This window comes from Pyxicephalus adspersus, chromosome 4 (genome assembly GCF_032062135.1).
Source record: "Pyxicephalus adspersus chromosome 4, UCB_Pads_2.0, whole genome shotgun sequence".
Lineage (NCBI taxonomy): Eukaryota > Metazoa > Chordata > Amphibia > Anura > Pyxicephalidae > Pyxicephalus > Pyxicephalus adspersus.
The window spans coordinates 101,721,959-101,744,194 of NC_092861.1; the positions used below are offsets into that span (position 1 = coordinate 101,721,959).

Sequence of the window (22,236 nt, forward strand, 5' to 3'; positions counted from 1 at the left end):
ATTAGACCATTTAAAGGAATATGAATGGGAGATCACCAGTTGCAGCTGGGGCATGATGTTCATGGCTTCGGATTTAGAGTAGTTCGCTTTAAAATCAGATAAAGACCCATATTCTTTCAGCTTCTTCATAAGATTTGGGAGTGAGACAATAGGAATTAATATGACGAACATGAGGTCTGCGAATGCTGTCACTTTCTGGTGTATAGGTGTTAAAAAGTGTTTTGCTAGCAGAGCAAGTGAGGAGGGGTTTTTAATTAGCATGGGGATTTCACTCATTCACCTGCCAATGCTAGTATCAATTTTTGAATAAGAAGCATTATTTTTAAATGTTATACTCATGCTTTTACAAGTTTGACTTGGCCAAACCTCTAAAAAAGGTTAAAATCAATAGAAATGTTAAACCAGTATCAGTGCTATAAGCAGTAATATAGCAATGAAAATCCACATTTATTACATGAAATTGGGAATATATTATATTTTGTGCAAATGAAATCAATAGATGTGCTTTAGGGAATGTATATTCCCTAAGTTTTAAATGTTTCTGCATATTGCCCGCTCCAAGAGCAGCAGGTCTAAATCTTGGGGGTTGCTTCACTCACTTCCCATTGCCACCCACCTGAAAAGTTTGCGCTCAATAGACTTTAATCTGGAGCTGCCTCTATCAAAGGATTACGCCTCCACTAAGGGTTAGACACTGCAGCAATACTTGAGCTGCTTCTCATTCTGCTTCTCCGCAACTGGACCAATCTTCTCCCTATGGTAGAATTTGCATACAACTCTCTACCCTGCTCTACATCACAATCCCTTTTTTTTGCCACATATGGGTTTAACCCTGCTGGTTTGCAGAATTACCCAGCCCAGTCTTTGGTACCCAATGGTGTGGCTCTTCACAGCAAACTTGGGATTAAATTGCCCCTCTAAGAAATTACTAATCACAGGATGATTCCTGCGGCTGCATTCATTCAAGATGAGCACAGCCGCGGGACACCTTTGTTCTTTGATAGAGAATCTCTATCCAAGAACACATACTACAGGGCTGCAAGAGCAATCAGGGCTCCACTCCCCTGATTGCTCTTGCAGGTCCCAAAAAATTTGATCTCGATGGCTGAATTTACACAGGCCATTATTGCTTACATGTTCGGTAAGCGAGAACACAAGATCGAATTTTAAAATTTCGCTGGCTTTTACCTACTGACTTCCTCACTCATAAACTCATCACATGCACGGCTACAAGCTTTTTATAGAGCTGCCCCAATTCTCTGGAACAGTCTTCCCTGTCCTAATCGGCGTGCTCCTACTCTCTGGCCATTTAAAAGAGCACTCAAAACCCATTTTTTCAAACTTGCCTACCCATCAAACCGTCACTACTTCCCACCACTACATATCTACCCTCCCATTGTGTGGTAATTCCCCCACCTGTTCTTTGGGGCAGGGTCCTCTCCTCCAGTGTCACTGTCTGTATTTGTCATTTGCAACCCCTATTTAATGTTCAGGGCTGCGAAATATTTTGTCGCTAAATAAATCCTGTTTATTATTATTATTATTATTATTAATAATAATAATAATAATAATGCCTCTTCAGTGTCATTCATCTTGCATTCCCCTGCTGCCAGCACCAGCTCTGCTCAGGGATCCCAGTCCCTACTTACTTCCTAGTTCAGGTTATATGACTCTCTGTTGTGTTCCACAGATTCACTCCATCTGCTGGCAAACATGTGACCAGCACCTGAACTGCCTCTTCTCCAGCAATCCCACTGGTGGTGGGTTGAAATGTCTGCAGGTCACATGGCCCCCATTCATCACCTGACCGTCTTTTTATAAGGAAGTGAATGGCAACAGGAAGTTGCCTGAATAAGAAGTTCTTTTTGGCTTTGTTCACATGTTCCAGTTGCTCCTGTCTGTGTCTCCTGTTCCCAATTCTCTTGTGTACCGACCGCGGCTTGACCCTTGACTACTCCTGATTACCACCTGCCCTGACCTTTGGCTTGTCTGACCATGCTCCTGTCTCTCATTCTGGCACGGCGCATCATTCCTCTTTGTCAGCAGTCAGCCTCTGCATGCATGGGGGGGGGGGCAATCTGGCAACTGCCCGCAACGTTGCTTAGACCAACTATGTCTATAGGGTTTTATATCTGGGATATGTTTATTTCCCTTGTGGTTGAACTTGATGGACTTTTTTCAACCAAACCTACCATGTAACTAACTATGTCTTTAAATGATAACATCATAGTCTGTTGATCTGGGGAATGCCATTGGAATTAGAAATCAAGAAGGTTTATGTAATAAACTAAAGAAAATTTGACCATGCATTGCAATTTTTTTTTCTCTGGGTCAACAAAGGGTTTAGAGTTCTGTGTATCCATATTTTATTGTGTTTATTAAATTTTTTAACCTCGTTGAACTTGATTGACTGGTGCCTTAAAATATATATTTATATACACTAACTATATACAACATATATTAGACTAATAGTTTTGGTGGGCATTACCTTTGTGAAGTCTCCAGAAAGAAATCCTTGTTCAAAGCCACTCCACATTGTTAGAGGGATCAGGAGAACTTGTCTTTTATCTTGAAGATTCCTAAAGGTTGCCAATATTTTTATCCAGAATGATTCTTTCTTGTCAGCCCCTTCAGGTTCTTCTTTTTTTAAGTCAATATTATCCAGAAAAATAGTTATTAGCAAGACTGCAAGTATCCCAGTTCCTTGAAAAAAAATGTTTTGGATAATAAAATATGAAAAAATGTAATTGTGATAGATTATATATTCTTTATATTATTAAGGACTCACTGCTTTTCACTGAATACTACATTACAGCAAATATTGCATGCTGTTGGGATCTAGTCAAAGTTTTTTGAAATTGTAGTTTGATTTTAGGCCTGCTACAGACCTATATATATCAATATTGTTCCTTTTTACAGAAATGATGACAAACCAGTTAAAGTAGCGTATTGCAGTGCTATTCATTTGGAATTAAACCCAAAAACACTCACAAAAGTAACCCACACTTAAGCACCACAATGCACATATCATAAATTTGTGGCGCTTATAAATGTACAAAATGAAATAAATATATGCATAAGAAAAGTCCATAAAAAAATTTCATAAAAAGACAAAATGACATTTGAGATCTCCTGAACACATGAACACCAATCACAGTCTGCACAAACTACAAACTTTCCATCTCAGCTAACTGCTTTAGAGTTTTCCCTATTATTACACTATGGCCCTAATTCATCAAGCAGAATCAGACGCTCGCTCGCGCATTTGTATTCGCGATCCGAAATCATACTCCGTCGCGCAATTCAGCAACTGAAAAAGCTCGCGGCCGGAGCCGCGCATCTCCGGCAGCTTTACACTGGCGAGCTTGTATTAAAAGTCACTGTTCCCCTAAAAAAATCATTCTTTCTAATGGCACACATATTACCCTTAGCCCAAAAAAAAAATGTTTGCGCTGTTTAAAGTTTTTAAACATTTATGTGCGCTAAGAACAAAGCATATTTTTAAATCACTTATTTCTTTCCTGATAGGCACTAGTTAACCGAGTTCAACTCCTCTACATAGGCGCCTATATAAAAGCTTCCGATGCCTGACCGGAGAAGCCGCTCGCGGCGAATGACCGCGCACGAAGCCATCGGACTAGATTTTTGTTTCACAAAAGTCACAAGCACGCGCGCGAAGCCATCGGACAGGATTTTTTCACAAAAATCACAAGCACACACCGTTCTTTTTTTTGCTTCTTATATATATATATTGGATATGGTTCACATACAAAGACAAAGAGGGTGAGTAACCTTTTAAAAGATATATGTAAAAAAAAAAGAGGCCAATTAGATGTAATAAATAAGAAAGCATTATATATATCAAGTCTTCATATACATATATAACTGTTATTGATAAAAGTTGATTTGATATAACATATAGAATATTGGTATGGGTTATTATGCCTATTGAATGTTTGTGGGTTATATTAACTGATAAATTTTGAATAAAGACTTTTATATTTTAACATTAATATGTTCAATAATGTATGGGAAATTTGTATATATTAGGTTTTATATTCATCCCTAAGTCATATTAATACTGTAGTCAATGCATTGATTGTTATGCAGGATGGGAAAAGGTTAAATTTAGTTTAGTATTACAAAGATTTAAAGAGTGTTTTTTATATGTGTGATATTCATTGTGGATTGGCTTTGGTATACAGCATTCACCACAGTGAAAGCAGCAACTTGTGAGGAAATTAATAATAACTAGGGGAGTTATTACTATTAATACTTAACCTTTTCCTTCCCCCGTGACCTCTTGATCAAGACTTCACCAAGGATGAATCAACAATGTGATTCGCTCTGGACCTGCAGTGGGGTGTGGTTCAAGGAGAGAAAACCCTGGTGTGTATGGTTGTGTGAGAGATTGACCATGTGCTAGAGATAGAGCTAGACCCCTTTCCTATATACCCTTTACCTTCTTCCCCTTTGTCTTGAAAATCATATGTAAATAATATCCTAAGCTGTCAATAATCTATTCCCTTTTGTAAGATCTATTGGTCCTTCTTTAAAAACAAGGCACCCCAAACAGCACATTCTACATTTGGCAGCCAGAAAGCGTGTGCAATTCTAAAATCCACATAGAACCCACAGGACAGAGTTGCTCCGAGTTAAATTTCTAGAAGTTTAGGTAAACTTAATTGAAGGACCAACCAGAACTGCTGTAAGGATCGCGATGCAGAGTTGACTGGATCTTTTACATTGAAGAAATGGAGGAATTGGTATGTGATGATTGGTTTACATTGAATTTGCATAAGTTTTAGGTTTAAAGGTAAAATTGGTAGAATTATGGAATGTGAGTTGTTCTACATTTTGACGCAATTGCACAGAATTGATATTTTTTTGGGGGAGAAAAATGCCTTCTGTTGGTAGTCTGACTTTAAATTCAGACTTGTGTGAGTGTATAGGTATTGACAGTGTGTGTGTGTGTATTGGCCGTGTATTACTGTTTGTAAGAAGAATTGTTTCTTGGGTGGATTGTAGCTTTGTAAAATGGAACTTGTGTATACTTCTGTTTAACAAGCATGCCTCTGCCAGTTATCATACATGTACAGATGAACCTGTAAAAGTCAGTTTGTAACACTACTATCCCAATGTAAGGAACATATTAGTAAACTGCATAATAAACTGACAAAGAAAGTAAATAAGGAAAAACTGGCTAATGAGATAGCAGTGTTGCTCGGGATCAAAGGCATAGCTGAGCAACAGGGGGAGTACTGGAGTAAGGACAGAAAAAAGCTTAAAGAGCAATTTATTAAATTTGGTGAAGGTTTACTTAAAATGGCAACTACCTCTGAGATGGGTGAACTAAGAACTGAAGTGAATGATTTAAGAAAGGAAAACTGTAAGCTACACCAGCAAGTAGAACAGTGCAATGCAGACTAGAGATGAAAGCTGTGAAAGTTTTTTTATGCTAATGTTTGTGTTTTTTTACAGGTTATTTGCAGTGTGAGCACAGTACTGGCTAAATCTTTGTAAACTAATTCAATTGTCTTTTTGTAAACAAAAACACATGCTATTATGAGCTCAATAATTGTTTCGAAACATTTACACTAAAAATCAAATATTAAAACACTATCAGAGGTCATCCCTTTGGGCTGAATTGTGAATGTTTGTTTTTTGGTTAACCCTTTGTTCCTCCAGGTGTTAAGTCTTCTCACAAAAGAGCTAGAAGTCCCTGGAAGTCTGTGTACACACCAGAAGTTGAGTCTTTTTGTCTTTGGTTTACTGTTTGTCTTTTGTAGTCTTTGTGTTTTATTTTGTTTAATTGCCAGATCATTTTTGTTGCAATTTTCTTTTTTATTATTTTTGTATGTCCTGTTTTGTTAAGGCTCATAACATATCATTTTAAAATATATATTTTTTCTTATTTTTTAAAAAACTCAATACTTTACTCGTAACAATCATTCATCAGGACTATAATACCCATATTGTTCTAGTGTGGTACTGGTGCATAATGGTACCAAATGGGGGAAGTTTCAGCCAACATATTGATTTTTTTTTTTTTTTTTTTTTTTGTCAAAACTTGTAAGTGCCTCCCAGCTAGGCTATATTTACACTACAGTTCAGTCTAGACCAGAGGATAATAGCTGTATGTTCATAAAGTAGATATTAACTGCTAAGAATCTGATACTGCTCTTGTTCTTACTTTCCAGGATCCATAATAAAGCGACACTAAAGACTAACGTTTGGAATTCTGGAGTCATACTTGTGATGGCAATTGGATTGAAGAGCTTTCATTTTACAACAATATATTGATGACATTAGCAATAATTATGCCTATACAGACCCTTTAAACTGTCTAGTAAAATAGCAAGCAAATTCAATTCATTTTAACCAATGACAGAGTTTCTAGAGGAGTGTTGGGTCTCCCTATCCAAACCTCAGAAGTTATCAAGCAATACTTGTATCTAGAGAATGTTTGCTAGGAATGGATTTTTTTGTCATTGTTATTTTGGATTTTAATATCTTCTGAATAACATAGTTGGTAGATCAACCTTCAGCAAGAAAACCTGTGTTAGATAATGTGTAATGGAAGAATGTAAGAGTTATGTATATATGTTTAGTGATGTATTAATAAGGCCACAGTGTAAGTGCCACTCATACACTTAGGAGATACCTACAGCTCTTGTGTGAATCATACAATATATTACCCCCTTATGCCCTTTGGCCATATAGAGCAACCAATGTTAGTTCTAGCTTAATCAGCTACGTATATATTGTTTAATTTTTCATCTGAAATAGGAAGCTGTATTAGTACAATGTGTAAAGACTTGACATTTTTTTTTTATCAAGTGTGGCAGAAGCATGTAAGTTAGTAGTGGGTATTAGACTTGCTCACATTGATAAAAAAATACTAGAGTTAGTGAGCATGGATGAAATGTGTAATTCAATGTAACTTGTTGGTAAACGGGGTTATGGTATGTGCTACAATTATATAGTTGCTATATTCATTTTTTGAAGAATTCTCCAAAGGGGTACTGATAAATTGCCAGTATCCATGAGAAGTAATGTATGAATTATGGATGAATGGGTTCCTGGCTCGGGGTTCTCTTTCTTGGGCTGCGTTATGTCGGAAAGATACCAAGAGTAAAGAATGAATACAGATATCAATTTTTTTATGTCACTTTTGAAATTTGTGTGTGCCATTCAGGCACAAGACCAGGGAATGTTGGAAGTGACCAATATGTAAATAATATCCTAAGCTGTCAATAAACCTTTCCCTTTATAAGATCTATTGGACCTTCTTTAAAAACAAGGCACCCTAAACAGAGCACATTCTACAATGCATATACATTTAAATTTATTTTGACACACACGTGAAATCACTAAATGTTCCTTTATACATGTATTATAACATGTTTGCCTATATTACTTTACTAAAATATTTGATTTCTCCAAGGTCAAACTAGAATGAAATTTTAATCAGGTCATAAAGGGTTGTCCATATATTTTTTTTACAGTCAAACCGTTGTGTGATGACATATTTGAAAGCGCTACCTAGTATATATCCAGCTTGATAGAAATTAGTTTGCAGTGTTGCAACCAAAAGAAAAATTATCAAAACAACAAGGGCAACAAATGTAACTATAAATGAAGCAAGTTTGTGATTGAGAAGAATGTAACACAAAAAAGTAGCACTTATACAAAAAAACATTAAAGATTCAAACTGACCTGTAAAATGGACTGGAGGTGTGCACTAATCAATTGCCATCACCTCACCATTGTGTCAAGCACGCGCTCATTCCATTGATGAATCAGGGTCCTTATGTCTGGGAGAAGTGGTTTGACGTTGTGAAGGTGATTCAGTATGGATTTTCCGTTCTGATAATTGCATCCCAGCTTCCATATTGAATAACTTCTTCCCATGTGAGATACAATTGTTTTTGTTGGGAAACCCCATTTATAAGGGATTTCCTGTTCTCAGAACTTTGGTTACACAGGTCAACATGTCATTTTCGTCAGATATCATTTTATGTGGGCTTTGTAGTATTTTTTTTTTATGCGGATTTCAAATCTGTGTTCAGTTTTTCTCACTAGCATGTCTAGTTTAGTGATGCAGCTAATTATATATTGTGTGAAATTCGTTAAAAATAGACCTAAGATATTACAACATTTAATGACAGTTTTCTTTTTTTAAGGTTAGAGACTGCACTAACTGCAATTGATTTAATTTGTCATCATGCCTAGAAATTGCCTTAATGATCCAGTTTCTGTTACGTGTGTGGTTCATTCATGACGAAAGCACAATGTCGGCAAATTACCACAGAACTTAGAAAGGTATACAAATTATATTTCAGCTGTCCACTTGGTGACCAGGATAAATCTTGGGCTCCACATGTCATCTGTACCAGTTGTTTCAATAGACTACGTGACTGGCTAAATTGGCATAAAGCAGCGATGCCGTTTGCAATCCTGATGGTGTGGAGAGAACCGTGAGACCATCTAATCGACTGCTATTTTTGCCACCTCAACTAAAGTGGATTCTCAGGTAAAACTAAGCACAAAATTGTATATCCCAGCCTCAATTCTGCAATTAGGCCTGTTCCCCATGATGATTCATTGTCAGTTCCGGTACTGCCACATGATGGACTTGCTTCTGTAGAAGGTGATGAGGAATGTGCTGGAGTTGCAGCCAGTTACAACCCCGAATCATCTGATCCTGACTACTTGGTTGATGAAGATTCAGAACCGGAGATCATTACATAAGCAGAACTGAATGATCTCGTTTGTGATCTTGCTTCAAGGCTTAAACAAAAGCACTTGCTTCCAAAGGATGTAACTGTAACTTACTACAGGAAACGAAATCATAACTTGACAACCTTCTTCACTGGTGATGGCTCACTGTGCTACCATCATGATTTAATTGCACTCTTTAACAGTTTGTCACAAGAGCATGTTCCATCTGAATGGTGTATCTTCGTTGATTCTAAAAGAAACTTGAAAGCAGTCTTGCTGCATAATGGCAATTCCAAACCAGGTTTACCAATTGCCCATTCCATTAACCTAAAGGAGTCCTATGACAACATGAAGTTTCTACTTGAAGCAATCCAGTATAAAACACACCAGTGGAACATCTGTGGGGATCATTGGGGGTCATTGGCTTGCTGATGGGAATGCAAGGGGGATTTACAAAATATTGCTGTTTCTTATGCCTGTGGGACAGCCGATCTATGAGAGACCATTATGTCAAGCGTGATTGGCTACCAGGAGATACCTATAAGCCCCGAACAAGCGGTGTCAAGTTTCTGCCTCTGTTTGATCCGCATAAAATATTTCTGCCACCTCTCCATATCAAGTTAGGCTTGATGAAGAACCTTGTATAGGCCATGGGTAAATCAAACTCCATAGGCTTTCAGTACCTTGTTGAGAAGTTTCCAAACATAAGCACTGCAAAAATGAAGAAAGGGATTTTTATAGGGCCACATCAAATCTGTTTTGCAGGATGATGTTTTTAAACAATCTCAGCAGCTGAGCTAGAAGCTTGGAAAGCATGTAAGTGGCTGTGTGAAAATTTCCTGTGCAATCATAAGTCTTCTGCATACAAGGAAGTTCAGAATCTGCTTGATTCATACCAGAAACTGGGTTGTTGCATGTCATTAAAAATACATTTCTTGCACTCACATCTAGAAGTCTTCCGGGAAAATCTTGGTATGGTGAGTGACGAACAAGGAGAATGTTTTCACCAGGGTATTCGGTTAATGGAGCACCGCTACCAAGGTTTCTGGAATGAAAGTATGATGGCTGACTACTGCTGGATGCTGTACTGCAACAATCCAGACAAAGAGTACACAGGAAAATCATACTCTAAGTATTTCTGAAGGAACAATGGTCCCTGACTGACACTGTTCAGTAGATCTATACCACAGTGTGCCTTATTTTACTTCACACTGAAGATGTGTTAACATTCTCTTCAATGGTGATTACATTTTAGTACAAAATACATGCACATACAATGTTAACTATATTAGTACTCATAACTGAGGAACTGTACGTGTTAGAGAATAACTGAAAACAGATTTAAAATCTGCTCGAAAAACATTTTTAGGAAAGTTTGCTGCTGTGGCTTCTGATGATTATCAAAACTAACTTTTTGTTGACCTCTGTAATTAGTAGAATTTTTTTCCTAGCTTGTAAAGTGGTTTGAGATATGTCCGCAAACAAATGAATTTTCAAGTTGGCCAGTTGATTTGTATTTACACATTTTCGTTTAATATATTTGTGAGAATTGTCAAGGAAGGCTGAGGTTGAGGCAAGCTGCAAGGAAGAAAGGTTAGGAGCAAGCCATGAGTCAAGAACCAGGATTCCCGGAAATAGACATTGGTGACACAGGGTCACCACAGACACAGGGGAACATAGGAGGCACAGGTGACATGGGAGACACAGGAATCACTGTAGACACAGAGGAACACTAGAACAGAACAAGAGAACAGGCAGGGAAACGCCAGACTGAGCAATAAGGGGTTCAAACAGGAGCTGGACAGGAAAAGAACTGAATTAATCAACAGCAGAGCTAGGGGGCTCGGCTCCAGTGGAAACACGTTGCACAAACAAGAGTGCTGTGTCCGAGCTAACTAAATAGCCAATTTTAGGCTATTTTCTGATTGGCAGTCAGGAATGGTGATACTAATTAAATTTAATTAGTATCTGCCTGCATGCACAGGAGAGGCACCAGCACTTTAGCAAGGATGAGATAAGTGTGACAATAGCGTTTTTAAAAGTACCATTTCTGTGTTTGCTGATGAAACCAAACTATGTAACAGAATTAAATCTATACAGGATATCTTTAATCTACCAGAAGACCTGGATACACTGTTTGATTGGCAGGCAAGTAGTAAATGATTTTTAATATTGATAAATGTAAAGTTGTGCACTTGGTGACTAACAACATGCATGCTTTCTTTCGATTTTGGTGGAATACATTTGGGGGAATCAAAATGGAAAAGGATATGGGATTTTGGTGCAAGACACAATTTCTAAAGCTAGTAAGGTACTTTCTTGTATTAATAAATGTATAGACTGCAGAGATTGAGACATAACCCCGCTCCTGTAAAAAGCATTAGTCAGACCTTATCTGGAATATGCAGCGCAGTTTTGGGTACCAGTTCATAAAAAACGATATTGTTGAATTGGAGAGATTGCAGAAAAGGACAACTAAACTAATAAGAGGCATGGGGATCTCAACTATGAGGACAGATTAGCTGTACTGAATCTATTTTTCTTTTTAAGGGGTGTAGGAACACTATGTATACATATATAAATGGTCAATATAGAGAACTTGTTTCACAATTCTTCATTTTGAGGTCATTGCAAAGGACAAGGGGGTACTCTTTGCTACTGGAGGAAAAAAAAATAATCTCCACATAATGAAGAGATTTTTCACTCTAGGATCTGTGAAAATGTGGAATACGTTCCCTTAGGAAGTAGTTTTAGGGGAATCTATAGATTGCTGTAAGAAAAAAGTGAATACTTTTCTAGAAGCACAAAATATACATGGGTAATAAAGTTTATAAAGAATGACACCAGAGACCGTCAATCCAGGGAACATCCTCATGGCATTAGCAAGGATTTTTTCCCCTGTTTGGGTAAATTGAACCATGTTTAAAAAAACTGTTTGAGAAGAAGACTCCTATATCTGGAATATGCTGGTTTCTAGCAGTTTTTTCTCTAGTGGTTCAAGTTGATGGACATACGTATTTTTTCAACCTAACCATGTAAAAAACTGTGATACAACATATACATATAGATCCAGGACAAACTTATTAGGTTGTCAAACATTTGGAAAATGTTTATTCAAAAGGTGTTACAGAAGTGGAGCCTCCATTCATTAAAGAATAGATGTATCTATTCTGGCATCTACACTGGCTAAAAAAACTCCCCAGCACCAATGGTAGCCCTAACACTTAAAGTGATTGGAAACTTCACTGTACCTTGAAGTACATTTTTAAAGATTTTGAAAATAGCAGGCAATTGATGAAAACCTGTTGTTTTTTTTTTTTACTTCTCAGTTCTCAACTGGAATAAGTGCTCCTATTGGATGACTATATACCTTATCTACTAAAATAAAAAATAAAGTAAATAAAAACTTACCAGTGTACACACCCAAAACAGTATAAATTAAGTATATTGTTGGCTGTTGGGAACTTGTGCTATTAATGTTGCTGCCATCCAAATTTGGACAGTCATTTGCTCCACAGTGTGTATAATTTAGTAAACTTTCGTTAAACCCTACATGAAAGGAAAAACAGAACTATTTTATTTGGAATATATATTAACTAATACAAAAAATACAACAGTTTTTTTTTTTTTAACAGAAAACAAAATAAATAAATAATAAACACAGAGAATACAATTTTCCTTGTTTTAAAGCCTATTAAAACATAACATATAAAATTTGGTTTGCTTTAAAAATCTTTCTCAATCCAGAGATATTTCACATAGTACTTCATTTCTGCCTCAAGAAGTCCCTATTCTGACAGTCAGAAATTTTCAACCCACTTCCACCAAGACCCTGGCTAGCTAATTTTCTCAGTCTATTACTGCATAAAATTACTCTACTCTATTACATATAGCTAGTAAGCTTTTTTTTTTTTACATTAGCATGTGTTTTTTGAGCTTTTATACTCTTTTAGATTCCATATAGTTTTATAATACTAATAATTGGAGTTGAACATCTCATTTGTTTACTTTAGAAATCATTGGTTTTATATAACATTAATGCTTCTAAGGAAGCATTAGATCTGCGAAATGCATTGGGATAGTTTGGGGAAAGGATCACACTGTCATAATATGCAAAAAACAAGAATATTCTTGCTGTATATGGAGTTTTATTTAAAAATGGATACTTCTTCTGAAAAGGTTTTTTATGAAGGTTCCTTTTATGTGTTTAATACCTAACAAAGTTGCTGAAATTTTTAGAATTTATGTACCGTATTTTTGCCATATAAGACGCACTTTTTCTCCCCCAAAACTGGGGGGGAAAAGTTGGTGCGTCTTATACGGCAAACACCGTTTTAAAAAATAATTTAAATAACATACTCACCCGATACCCCGATTCTGCGTACGTCTCCTCTTCTCTCCTTTCCTCGATGCTGGCTGCAGCGCGTGTCTCCTGCTTCCTGCAGAGCGAGAAGAAGCCGCCACACGCGCCCCCGCGATTCTGAACCCGGAAGCAAGCTGGAAGCAAGCTGATCCCTGCCCTAACGGAGTTCCCCGGCGGAGAAAAAGGTACCGTACCAGTAAGTGATCAGAAGGGGAATTTAAATTGGCACAGAGTGATCAGAAAGGGAATTTAAATTGGCACAGAGTGATCAGAAGGGGAATTTAAATTGGCACAGGGTGATCAGAAGGGGAATTTAAATTGGCACAGGGTGATCAGAAGGGGAATTTAAATTGGCACAGAGTGATCAGAAGGGGAATACGGTATGAATGATTCCGGAGCGTCTTATACGGCGAAAAATACGGTAATTGCTTTAATTGATATAATTGCTACTTGAATCTTCAATGCCTATTGTAGTTTTGTTTTAGCTTTTTGTGATGTTAGTTTCTCTCACCTTTTCATCTCTGCTCTACAGTGTCTTGTGCTAGTTCTTATCTAAATCTTATTAAATCAACCTTGTTTCTAGAAAAAACAACTATTTAAAAATATAAAATCAGTGTATCTCTACACTCAAGTAGAAATACTTGATACTTTGATAAAAAAAATGCCTGCTGCAAAGGTAAGTTTGAGTCATTAAGGCTGATTCATCAAGCAAAATCGGAAGCTCGCTCGCGCATTCGTATTCGTGATCTAAAATCCAAAGCCTTCGATCAATTTATCAACTAAATTTCAGACGCAGGCATATTCGTGCGGAAGTTATTAACCAAAATAATCTCACTGCTGGAGCCGCGCATCCCCGGCAGTTTGACACAGGCGAACTTGCATTCAAAGTGATTGTTCCCCTAAAAAATAAATTTTTCTAATTGCACACATATTACCCTTAGCCCTAAAAAATATTGTTTGTGCTAGTCAAATGTTTAAAACATCTATATGCACTAAGAAATAGGCATATTTCTTTCCTGTTAGGCAAGAGTTAACTGAGTTCAGCTCCTCTACATAGGTGCCCTAAACGTGATCTAAACGGTTGCGATGCCTGATCGGAGGAGCCGTCTGGGGGAAAATATTGCGACTTTCCGCAGGCTAAACCTTCGCTTTGCCATCGGACTAGGTTTTCCCACAAAAGTCACAAGTACACACACGTTCTTGTTTGTCTGCTATACATATATATTAATATACTTCTATATATATATATATATATATATATATATATATATATATATATATATATATATATTTATATTTAATTTGTCAGACTGCGCAAGTGCGGATTGCAAGTGAATTTCTATCACCTGTACGCTTGAATTTGAGCATATATAAGGGTTTTGTTTAACATGCTTTTTACTTTTTTCTTGGAGGGGCTGTTGTTTTGTGTGTTATCCAAAGTATTCTATATTGCTGCATTTGATACTTTGCTTACCCTTTAGCAGAATAGCTTCTTTTTTTTTTAAAATTTGGAATGTTTTAATGGTCTAAGCTGTTTAAGCTGTTCCTTTCTCTGAATTATTTAAAAGGCTAAAAACAGCACAATTGTCCTGTTTAAATTCAGTTGTTTGATGCGCAAAGTTGTGCGCCAAACTTCAGGAGTGTGTAGCTCATAGTTGAGCGCCAAGGCGGACCCGTTATGTGCGCCTGAACTGTGTTTTATCAGTTGAAAAATTCACCGCACTTTTTCACAGTCCTCATTCAGGTAAGTTTGTATTTTTTGTGTATATTGCTTGTTTTGCTTCATATGCACTCATGTATGTATAGACATTAGTGCAAATAAAGCAAAACATGTATGTATGCATTTAGAGGTGTGTACATATACATAGAAAAGAGAAATTAGAAGAAGAAATAGGCAAAGAGGGCTTTTAGGACTATATTACTTCACATTGAAAATATTTGCTATTTGTCCCTATGATTTCTGATATCATAATGCCGTCCATACTCCGTCTCAGCCCACCGCCTCTTCCTCCTGCTGTAAATGATGCTGCCACCTGCCCAGTACCTGACTTTAATTGCCAGACAATAATGCCGTCCATACTCCGTCTCAGCCCACCGCCTCTTCCTCCTGCTGTAAATGATGCTGCAACCTGCCCTGTACCTGACTTTAGATGCCAGACAATAATGCCGTCCATTTTCCGTCGCAGAGCCCACAGCCTTCTCCTCTTGCTGTAAATGATGCTGCCGCCTGCCCAGTACCTGAATTTAATTGCCAGACAATAATGCCGTCCATACTCTGTCCCAGCCCACCGCCTCTTCCTCCTGCTGTAAATGATGCTGCCACCTGCCCAGTACCTGACCTTAGATGCCAGACAATAATGACGTCCATACTCCGTCGCAGCCCACCGCCTCTTCCTCCTGCTGTAAATGATGCTGCCACCTGCCCAGTACCTGACCTTAGATGCCAGACAATGACATCCATACTCTGTCTCAGAGCCCACCGCCTCCTCCTCTTGACGTAAACGATGCTGCCGCCTGCCCGGTACCTAAATTTAATTGCCAGACAATAATGCGGTCCATACTCCGTCTCAGCCCACCGCCTCTTCCTCCTGCTGTAAATGATGCTGTCACCTTCCCAGTACCTGACTTTAGATGCCAGACAATAATGTTGTCCATTCTCCGCCTCAGAGCCCACCGCCATCTCCTCCTGCAGTATATGATGCTGCCGTCTACCCAGTACCTGACTTTAATTGCCAGACAATAATGCCGTCCATACTCTGTCTTAGGCCACCTCCTCTTCCTCCTGCTGTAAATGTTGCTGCCACCTGCCCAGTACCTGACTTTAATTGCCAGACAATAATGCCGTCCATTCTCCCTCTAAGCCCACCGCCTCTTCCTCCTGCAGTAAATGATGCTGCCACCTGCCCAGTACCTGACTTTAGATTACAGAAACTAATGCTGTCCATACTCCGTCTCAAAGCCCAACGCCGTCTCCTCTTGCTGTAAATGATGCTGCTGCCTGCCCAGTACCTGACTTTAATTGCCAGACAATAATGCCGTCCAAACTCCGTCTCAGAGCCATCCGCCGTCTCCTCTTGCTGTAAATGATGCTGCTGCCTGCCCAAAAATACAGAGAATTAATTCTGATAACACTTGCTACCTATCAAAATAAACAGAAAAATGTATGTATTTCTATAAAAAAAAAATACAGATATTTAAATCTGATACCACGTGCTATCTATCAAAATATTCAGCAAAATTTCTATTTTTCTATAAAAAAATACAGATATTTAATTCAGGATACAATTTGCTATCTATGAAAGACATAAAGATGTATGTATTTCTTTCTCAAAAATACAGATATTTAATTATGTTTCATAATTAAATATCATTATTTTTTAGAGAGAAATACATTTTTTATGGCTATTTAGATAGATAGCAAGTGGGATTAAAATTCAATATCTGTATATTTTTTTTAGAGAAATAAAGAAAATTTTATGGGTTTTTGGATAGCTACTGAACTATACTGCTACCATAATGAAATATCTGTATTTTTATCGATAAATATAGAATTTTTTCAATTTTTTGTGATGTGATAATTTAGGATACCTCTTGCAATCTATCACAAAAAAACTAAAAATGTTTGTATTTCTGTCCCAAAAATACAGATTTTTTTTATGATAGCACTTCGTATCTTTCCTAAAACCCATTAAAAGTTCAGTATTTCTCTCCAAAAAATAGGGATATTTTATTCCGATCCAACTTTGCCATATATCTCCAAAGCCATAAAAATTTCTAAATTTCTCTTTCAAAAATCTAGATATTTATTTCTGATAGCACTTTGTATCGATCCAAAAGACCATAAAAAATTCTATATTTCTCTATAGAAAATACAGATTTTGAGTTCTGATCCCACTCTGCTATATATCCCTAAAGCCAAAAAAATTGATGTATTATTATACAAACAATACAGATATTTAATTCTGATAGAACTTGGATATGTATCCTAAAAGCCATAAAAACGTATGTATTTATGGGAAACAAATACATATATTTAACTGTGATAGCACTTGCTAGATACCCACAAATGACAAAAAAATGTATGTATTTCCCCGTGTATTCCACCAAGTCCGTTACCTTTTATGTGGTTTCACTAGATAGTAGGTATGGAAAGTGTAATTTTCGTTAATCCATTATTGTCCCAATTAGCTACAGCTTCTACACTGTCCATAGAAGTTATGGCCTCAACCTCCAATGTGGTCCACGCTGCGTACCAGGGCCCAATGCCTCCTACTGCCTGTTACTGCTGCCGCCTTCCCAGTACCCAACTCTAGATGCAAGATACTAATGCAGTCCCCGATCCTTCTCAGAGTCAACCGCCTCCTCCTCCTGCTTGTAAATGATGCTGCCACCTGCCCAGTACCTGACTTTAGATGTCAGAAACCAATGCCGTCCATACTCCGTTTCAGAGCCCACAGCCTTCTCCTCCTGTTGTAAATGATTCTGCCACCTGCCCAGTACCTGACTTTAGATGCCAGACAATAATGCTGTTCATACTCTGTCTCAGAGCCCACCGCCTTCTCCTCTTGCTATAAATGATGCTGCCACCTGCCCAGTACCTGACTTTAATTGCCAGACAATAATGCCGTCCATTCTCCGTCTCAGAGCCCACCGCCATCTCCTCTTGCTGTATATGATGCTGCCACCTGCCCAGTACCTGAATTTAATTGCCAGACAATAATGCAGTCCATACTCCGTCCCAGCCCACCGCCTCTTCCTCCTGCTGTAAATGATGCTGCCACCTGCCCAGTACCTGACCTTGGATGCCAGACAATAATGACGTCCATACTCCGTCGCAGCCCACCCCCGCTGATTCCTCCAAGCCCAATCCCTTTCATGTGTTTTCGCTACATAGTAGGTAGGGACAGATTGGAATCTCGCTCATCCATTCATTGCCACCCACTCGAATCAGCTGGCTCATCGGAAGTATACCTCCATCCTGATGGCTCATATTGATTAGGCCTGGAATCTCGCTCATCCATTCATGTCTCCAATAGCTACTGCTTCTACATTGTCCGTAAAGGTGATGGCCTTCTGTTGTAATGCACTCCTTGTTCCCTCTCAGGGCCCCCTGCCCCCTCCTCCCAGTACCCAGCTCTAGATGCCAGTTAACAATGCCATCCACACTACTCAGGGCCCACCGCCTACTCTTCTTGTTTTTACTGCTGCTGCCTGCCCACTGTCCAATACCCTGCTCTAGATGCCAGGCTAGACCCAGGCTCAATAGGATTTTCTTTCCCCACTGATTCGGCCAACCCCCATTTCCTTTCATGTGCTTTCACTTGATAGCAGGCCCTGAGACGGAGTGTGGAAGGCATTAGTAACTGGCATCTAGAGCTGGGTGTAGTGCATCTTTAATGACACCCCGAAGTGTGTAATCTGAAATTCGTGATTGAATGTAGAAGGCCAAATCTTCTTCTTCATCCATTGGTACCACACTTTATCGTACTGAATTTCTTTGTCCCTCTGTATATGTTGGGGGGATGAGATGTGAAACACCGGTATATTTAATGGGAGCCGAGAGGTCCTGGATGACCACATTGAGCCATGAAGTTATTGAGCTCAGCAGACGTCTGGAGACTTCTACACAAAAAGTATGTGGCCGTCCTGGGAGTCTCCATTCAAAGATCCGTCAACAAGGATCTTGTGAAAATACTGCAGAATGATTACTTTTGGACTGAGAAGCAGCTGAAAGGGAAGGGTGACATGTCATTTGCAAACGACACGTTGGGAGATCTCTGGCTGAAATGCACAATGCCATAATTTACCCCCAAGGGCGTCATTACAGAACTGACCACCAACTTGTACGGTTCTATTTCCTGACCCGTGTTTCATCACAGTACATGGGGAACATGCTGGCCAACTTCCAACATGGACCTTAGCCCGACATTGTCATCATAACCTTGCGCATATAGGATGATAGCAGGTATCATGATGAGCAATCAGTAACTGCAAATGTACAAAACCAACATGGACCACCTGTTTATTCGGCTCACCGAGGTGCTGATTTTTGGACTGAAAGACCGCCCTCAGAGACCTCTGCCTGTACTCTGAAGCCTGTGTATGGCTTATAACGGACAAGTGAAACCTGGTGGCTATTTTTTGGAACAGAGGAACCCCCTCATGTCCCTCTCTGCCTCTACTCGGAGACTGTGTAAAACGACCGGCAGAAAAGTGCTGACAACTTTCTTACCTTCAGCAACAGCAGCTGGAGGCCTGGGTAATTCCTAAGGAAGCGCTCTACTATCAGGTTCATGACGTGAGCCAGGCAAGGTACGTGTGTGACTTTCCCACAACGCAGGCCTGCCAGCAGATTAGCCCCGTTGTCACACACGACCTTGCCTGGCTGAAGTCTGTTAAGAGTTAGCCATATGTCCTCCTGCTCCCGCAAGGCACTTAGAATGGCTGCGCCCATGTGGCAGAGGGAACACAGGCTTTGCAACCTCAGGACTGCATGGCAACGTCGGAATTGTGCTCCCAAATAGCAAACTGCAGGTTCTTGCTGGTGGTGAACAGTTGCTGTCGAATAGGAGGTGCAGGGTCTGCATGGCAAAGTGTCCCTGGAGGAAGAGGTTGAGGCACAAGAGTCAAAGGAGGATGTGGAAGTGGAGGTTGAGGAGGAAATTGCATGGCGATGTGCTCTGAGGTAGGTATGCAGGCCTTGCTGCAGCTGCATCTTCCCCTGTTGCCACCAAAGTTACCCAGTAAGCTGTATAGGAAATATATCTTCCCAGTCCATGCTAGCTCGACCAACCAATGCAAAGCAGGAACACATTTTTCTGCAAAATACTGTCGCTTAGGCATAACGTACTGTGGGTTCCTGCAGAGAAATGCGTAACAGAACACATTGGAGTCCACCAGCCGGTAAGGGAGGAGCTCTGACGCTATCAGCTGTGCAATTGCCGCATTCATTAGCTTTGTTTTGGGGTTATTTGGGACATATTTCCTCTTGCGCTCCAGCATCTGGGGGATGGAAGGTTGGATGCTGCTAATGTTAACCACAGAAAGATTGGACGGTGGGGTAGAAGTTGTGGGGGATGGCAATGATGACTGGTCTTGACAGCTAGCAATGCAACAAACAGCAGCTGATCTGCGTTGGAGCTCCTGCTCACCACTGGTGGAGCCTGGAAAAGGTAATGCTCGGCTACATGCCCCACTCAAATTGATGGGAGCAGCACAGGTATCTTTGGTGGCAGAAGGAGGAAAGGCAGTGAAGGAAGATCGAGCAGTTTGAGCTTACTTCTTGGGCGGAGGTGGTCGCACAGAGCTCTGTGCTTTGACCAGGTGTTCCCGCCAGGTTACCGGGTGGTGGCTTTTTAATTGAGTGCTCATGCAACTTGTTCCAAGTTTGTTTATGTTTTTGCCTCGTTTCAAGTGTTGACCACACAGTTTGCAGATGACCATAGTGTTGTCATCACTATGGACATTAAAAAATGCTCACACGGGCGAACATCCAACTGGGCCGAAAGGTGCTCTTGAGCTGGTGTTCGTGGTGGCAGTCCGCAGTTGTTGAGGCATAGCTGTGGTGACAGGCAGCTTCCGACGATGGAAGACTATTACTTTCCTCACTGGTACTTGAAGAATGCAGAGTATGGGCAGCTTTTAGCTTTTACCCTCTTCCGCCCTCTCCCCCATTGAGGGCACTCTACAACCTCCTCCTACTCTTCTTCCTGCCTATTATGATGTCCTTGCTCGCCCCATGTCGGATCAAGGACATCATCATCATCTTCAGAAGAGACAGTTTCCCTATATGTGCCGAAAAGAACTAGCGGCCTTTTGGAGCCAGTTTGAATTGGCTGGTCTGGCTCAGAGTGTTCTGGTGAAAAGTAACTGGGGGTAAAGCTTGTGAACTGACTCTCTTCGTCAGATGGGTGAAACAACTGAGCATCTTGGAAGGAATGCTTGTAGCTCCACCTCTCCAACACCTCGGTGAGATTCCTCTACATACTGCTATACACGAGACTTTACTGATGAAGAACTAGGAGGAACAGGTGTATCATGGACTGTTTGGAACACCTGTAAGGCCTGTGTCTAGGACTGGAATGAAGAGGGGGTACCATCACTTGACCCAGGCTGGGTCATGTACGTCACTATCTCTTGTTCATGGTGTGGTAATAATGGATGCCCACCACCAACAGCACAGCTTCTTTTTCTTGGGTCTGCAGCTAGAAACAAACTCACACTGCTTTGCTTGACACCCTGCAAAATATCACACTGCATTTTTCACGTAACAGTGGGGCAAGTCATAGTCATCCATCGTCGGAAGCTGCCTGTCACCACAGCTATGCCTCAACAACCGCGACCGCCACCATGACTACCAGCTCAAAACACAAACAAACTTGGAACAAGTTGCATGAGCACTCATTTAAAAAGCCACCTCCCGGTAACCTGGCGGGAACATCTGATGAAAGCACAGAGCTCTGTGCGACCACCTCCGCCCAAGAAGCAAGCTCAAACTGCTCGATTTTCCTCCGCTGCCTTTCTTCCTTCTGCCACCAAAGTTACCTTTTTTTTACCTTGTAGCTAATATGCTTCACAAAGTGTAAATATGTATAGTAAGTAGATTTTTTTATTAATTCTTAGGATTAACTCCCGGGTATGATAATTATATTTATTTATTATATTAGAATCATAAATTATAATATAATACATAATTATAAATAATAATTAAAAAAAATAAAATGAAATAATAGACAACAATGTAATCTTAAAATAAAATATAAAATTAAAAATGTAATTTTTTTTACATTTCTGCATTGTGCTTCACATCTCTTCATTGTGCTTCACATCTCACTGCAGATGCCAGCAGCAATAGCAAATTCCGGGGGTGGTCACCTCCCGGAATTTGCTATTGCTGCTGGCATCTGCAATGAGGTGTGAAGCACAATGCAGAAATCCTGCATTTTGCTTTGCATCTCTCGAAAGAGGCGAGCAGCAGCAGCTCCAGCATCTCTGTGCCTGTGTGAGGCAGGGCAGGGAAATCCCCACTCACATCACCCAAGAGGATGAGTCATCTTCCGGGTGATGTGAGTGGTGATGTATGGGGGGTGTGTCTGGGAGGGAAATTTAAAAGCAGATTACAATGTAATCTGCTTTAGATTTCAGGACTG

The 22,236-nt window shown here is 39.6% G+C and overlaps 2 protein-coding genes across 5 annotated transcripts in view; one reads left to right on the forward strand and one right to left on the reverse strand.

Annotated features, from left to right (window-relative positions):
- The window catches only part of UNC93A (unc-93 homolog A), a 191,121-nt gene that overhangs the window by 83,630 nt on the left and 85,255 nt on the right, over positions 1 to 22,236 (reverse strand). For all 4 annotated transcript variants that reach the window (XR_011920418.1, XM_072409182.1, XM_072409184.1 and 1 more), the window contains exons 4-5: positions 12,136 to 12,273; positions 2,489 to 2,703 (exon numbers count right to left, since the gene is read on the reverse strand). Coding sequence is in view for 3 of the 4 variants with exons in the window: in XM_072409182.1 (XP_072265283.1) it covers positions 2,489 to 2,703; positions 12,136 to 12,273 (353 nt within the window). In the remaining variant the exon portion in view is untranslated. The remainder of the gene's footprint in view (positions 1 to 2,488; positions 2,704 to 12,135; positions 12,274 to 22,236) is intronic.
- The window catches only part of LOC140329846 (general transcription factor II-I repeat domain-containing protein 2-like), a 117,002-nt gene that overhangs the window by 4,891 nt on the left and 89,875 nt on the right, over positions 1 to 22,236 (forward strand). The window lies entirely within an intron of this gene.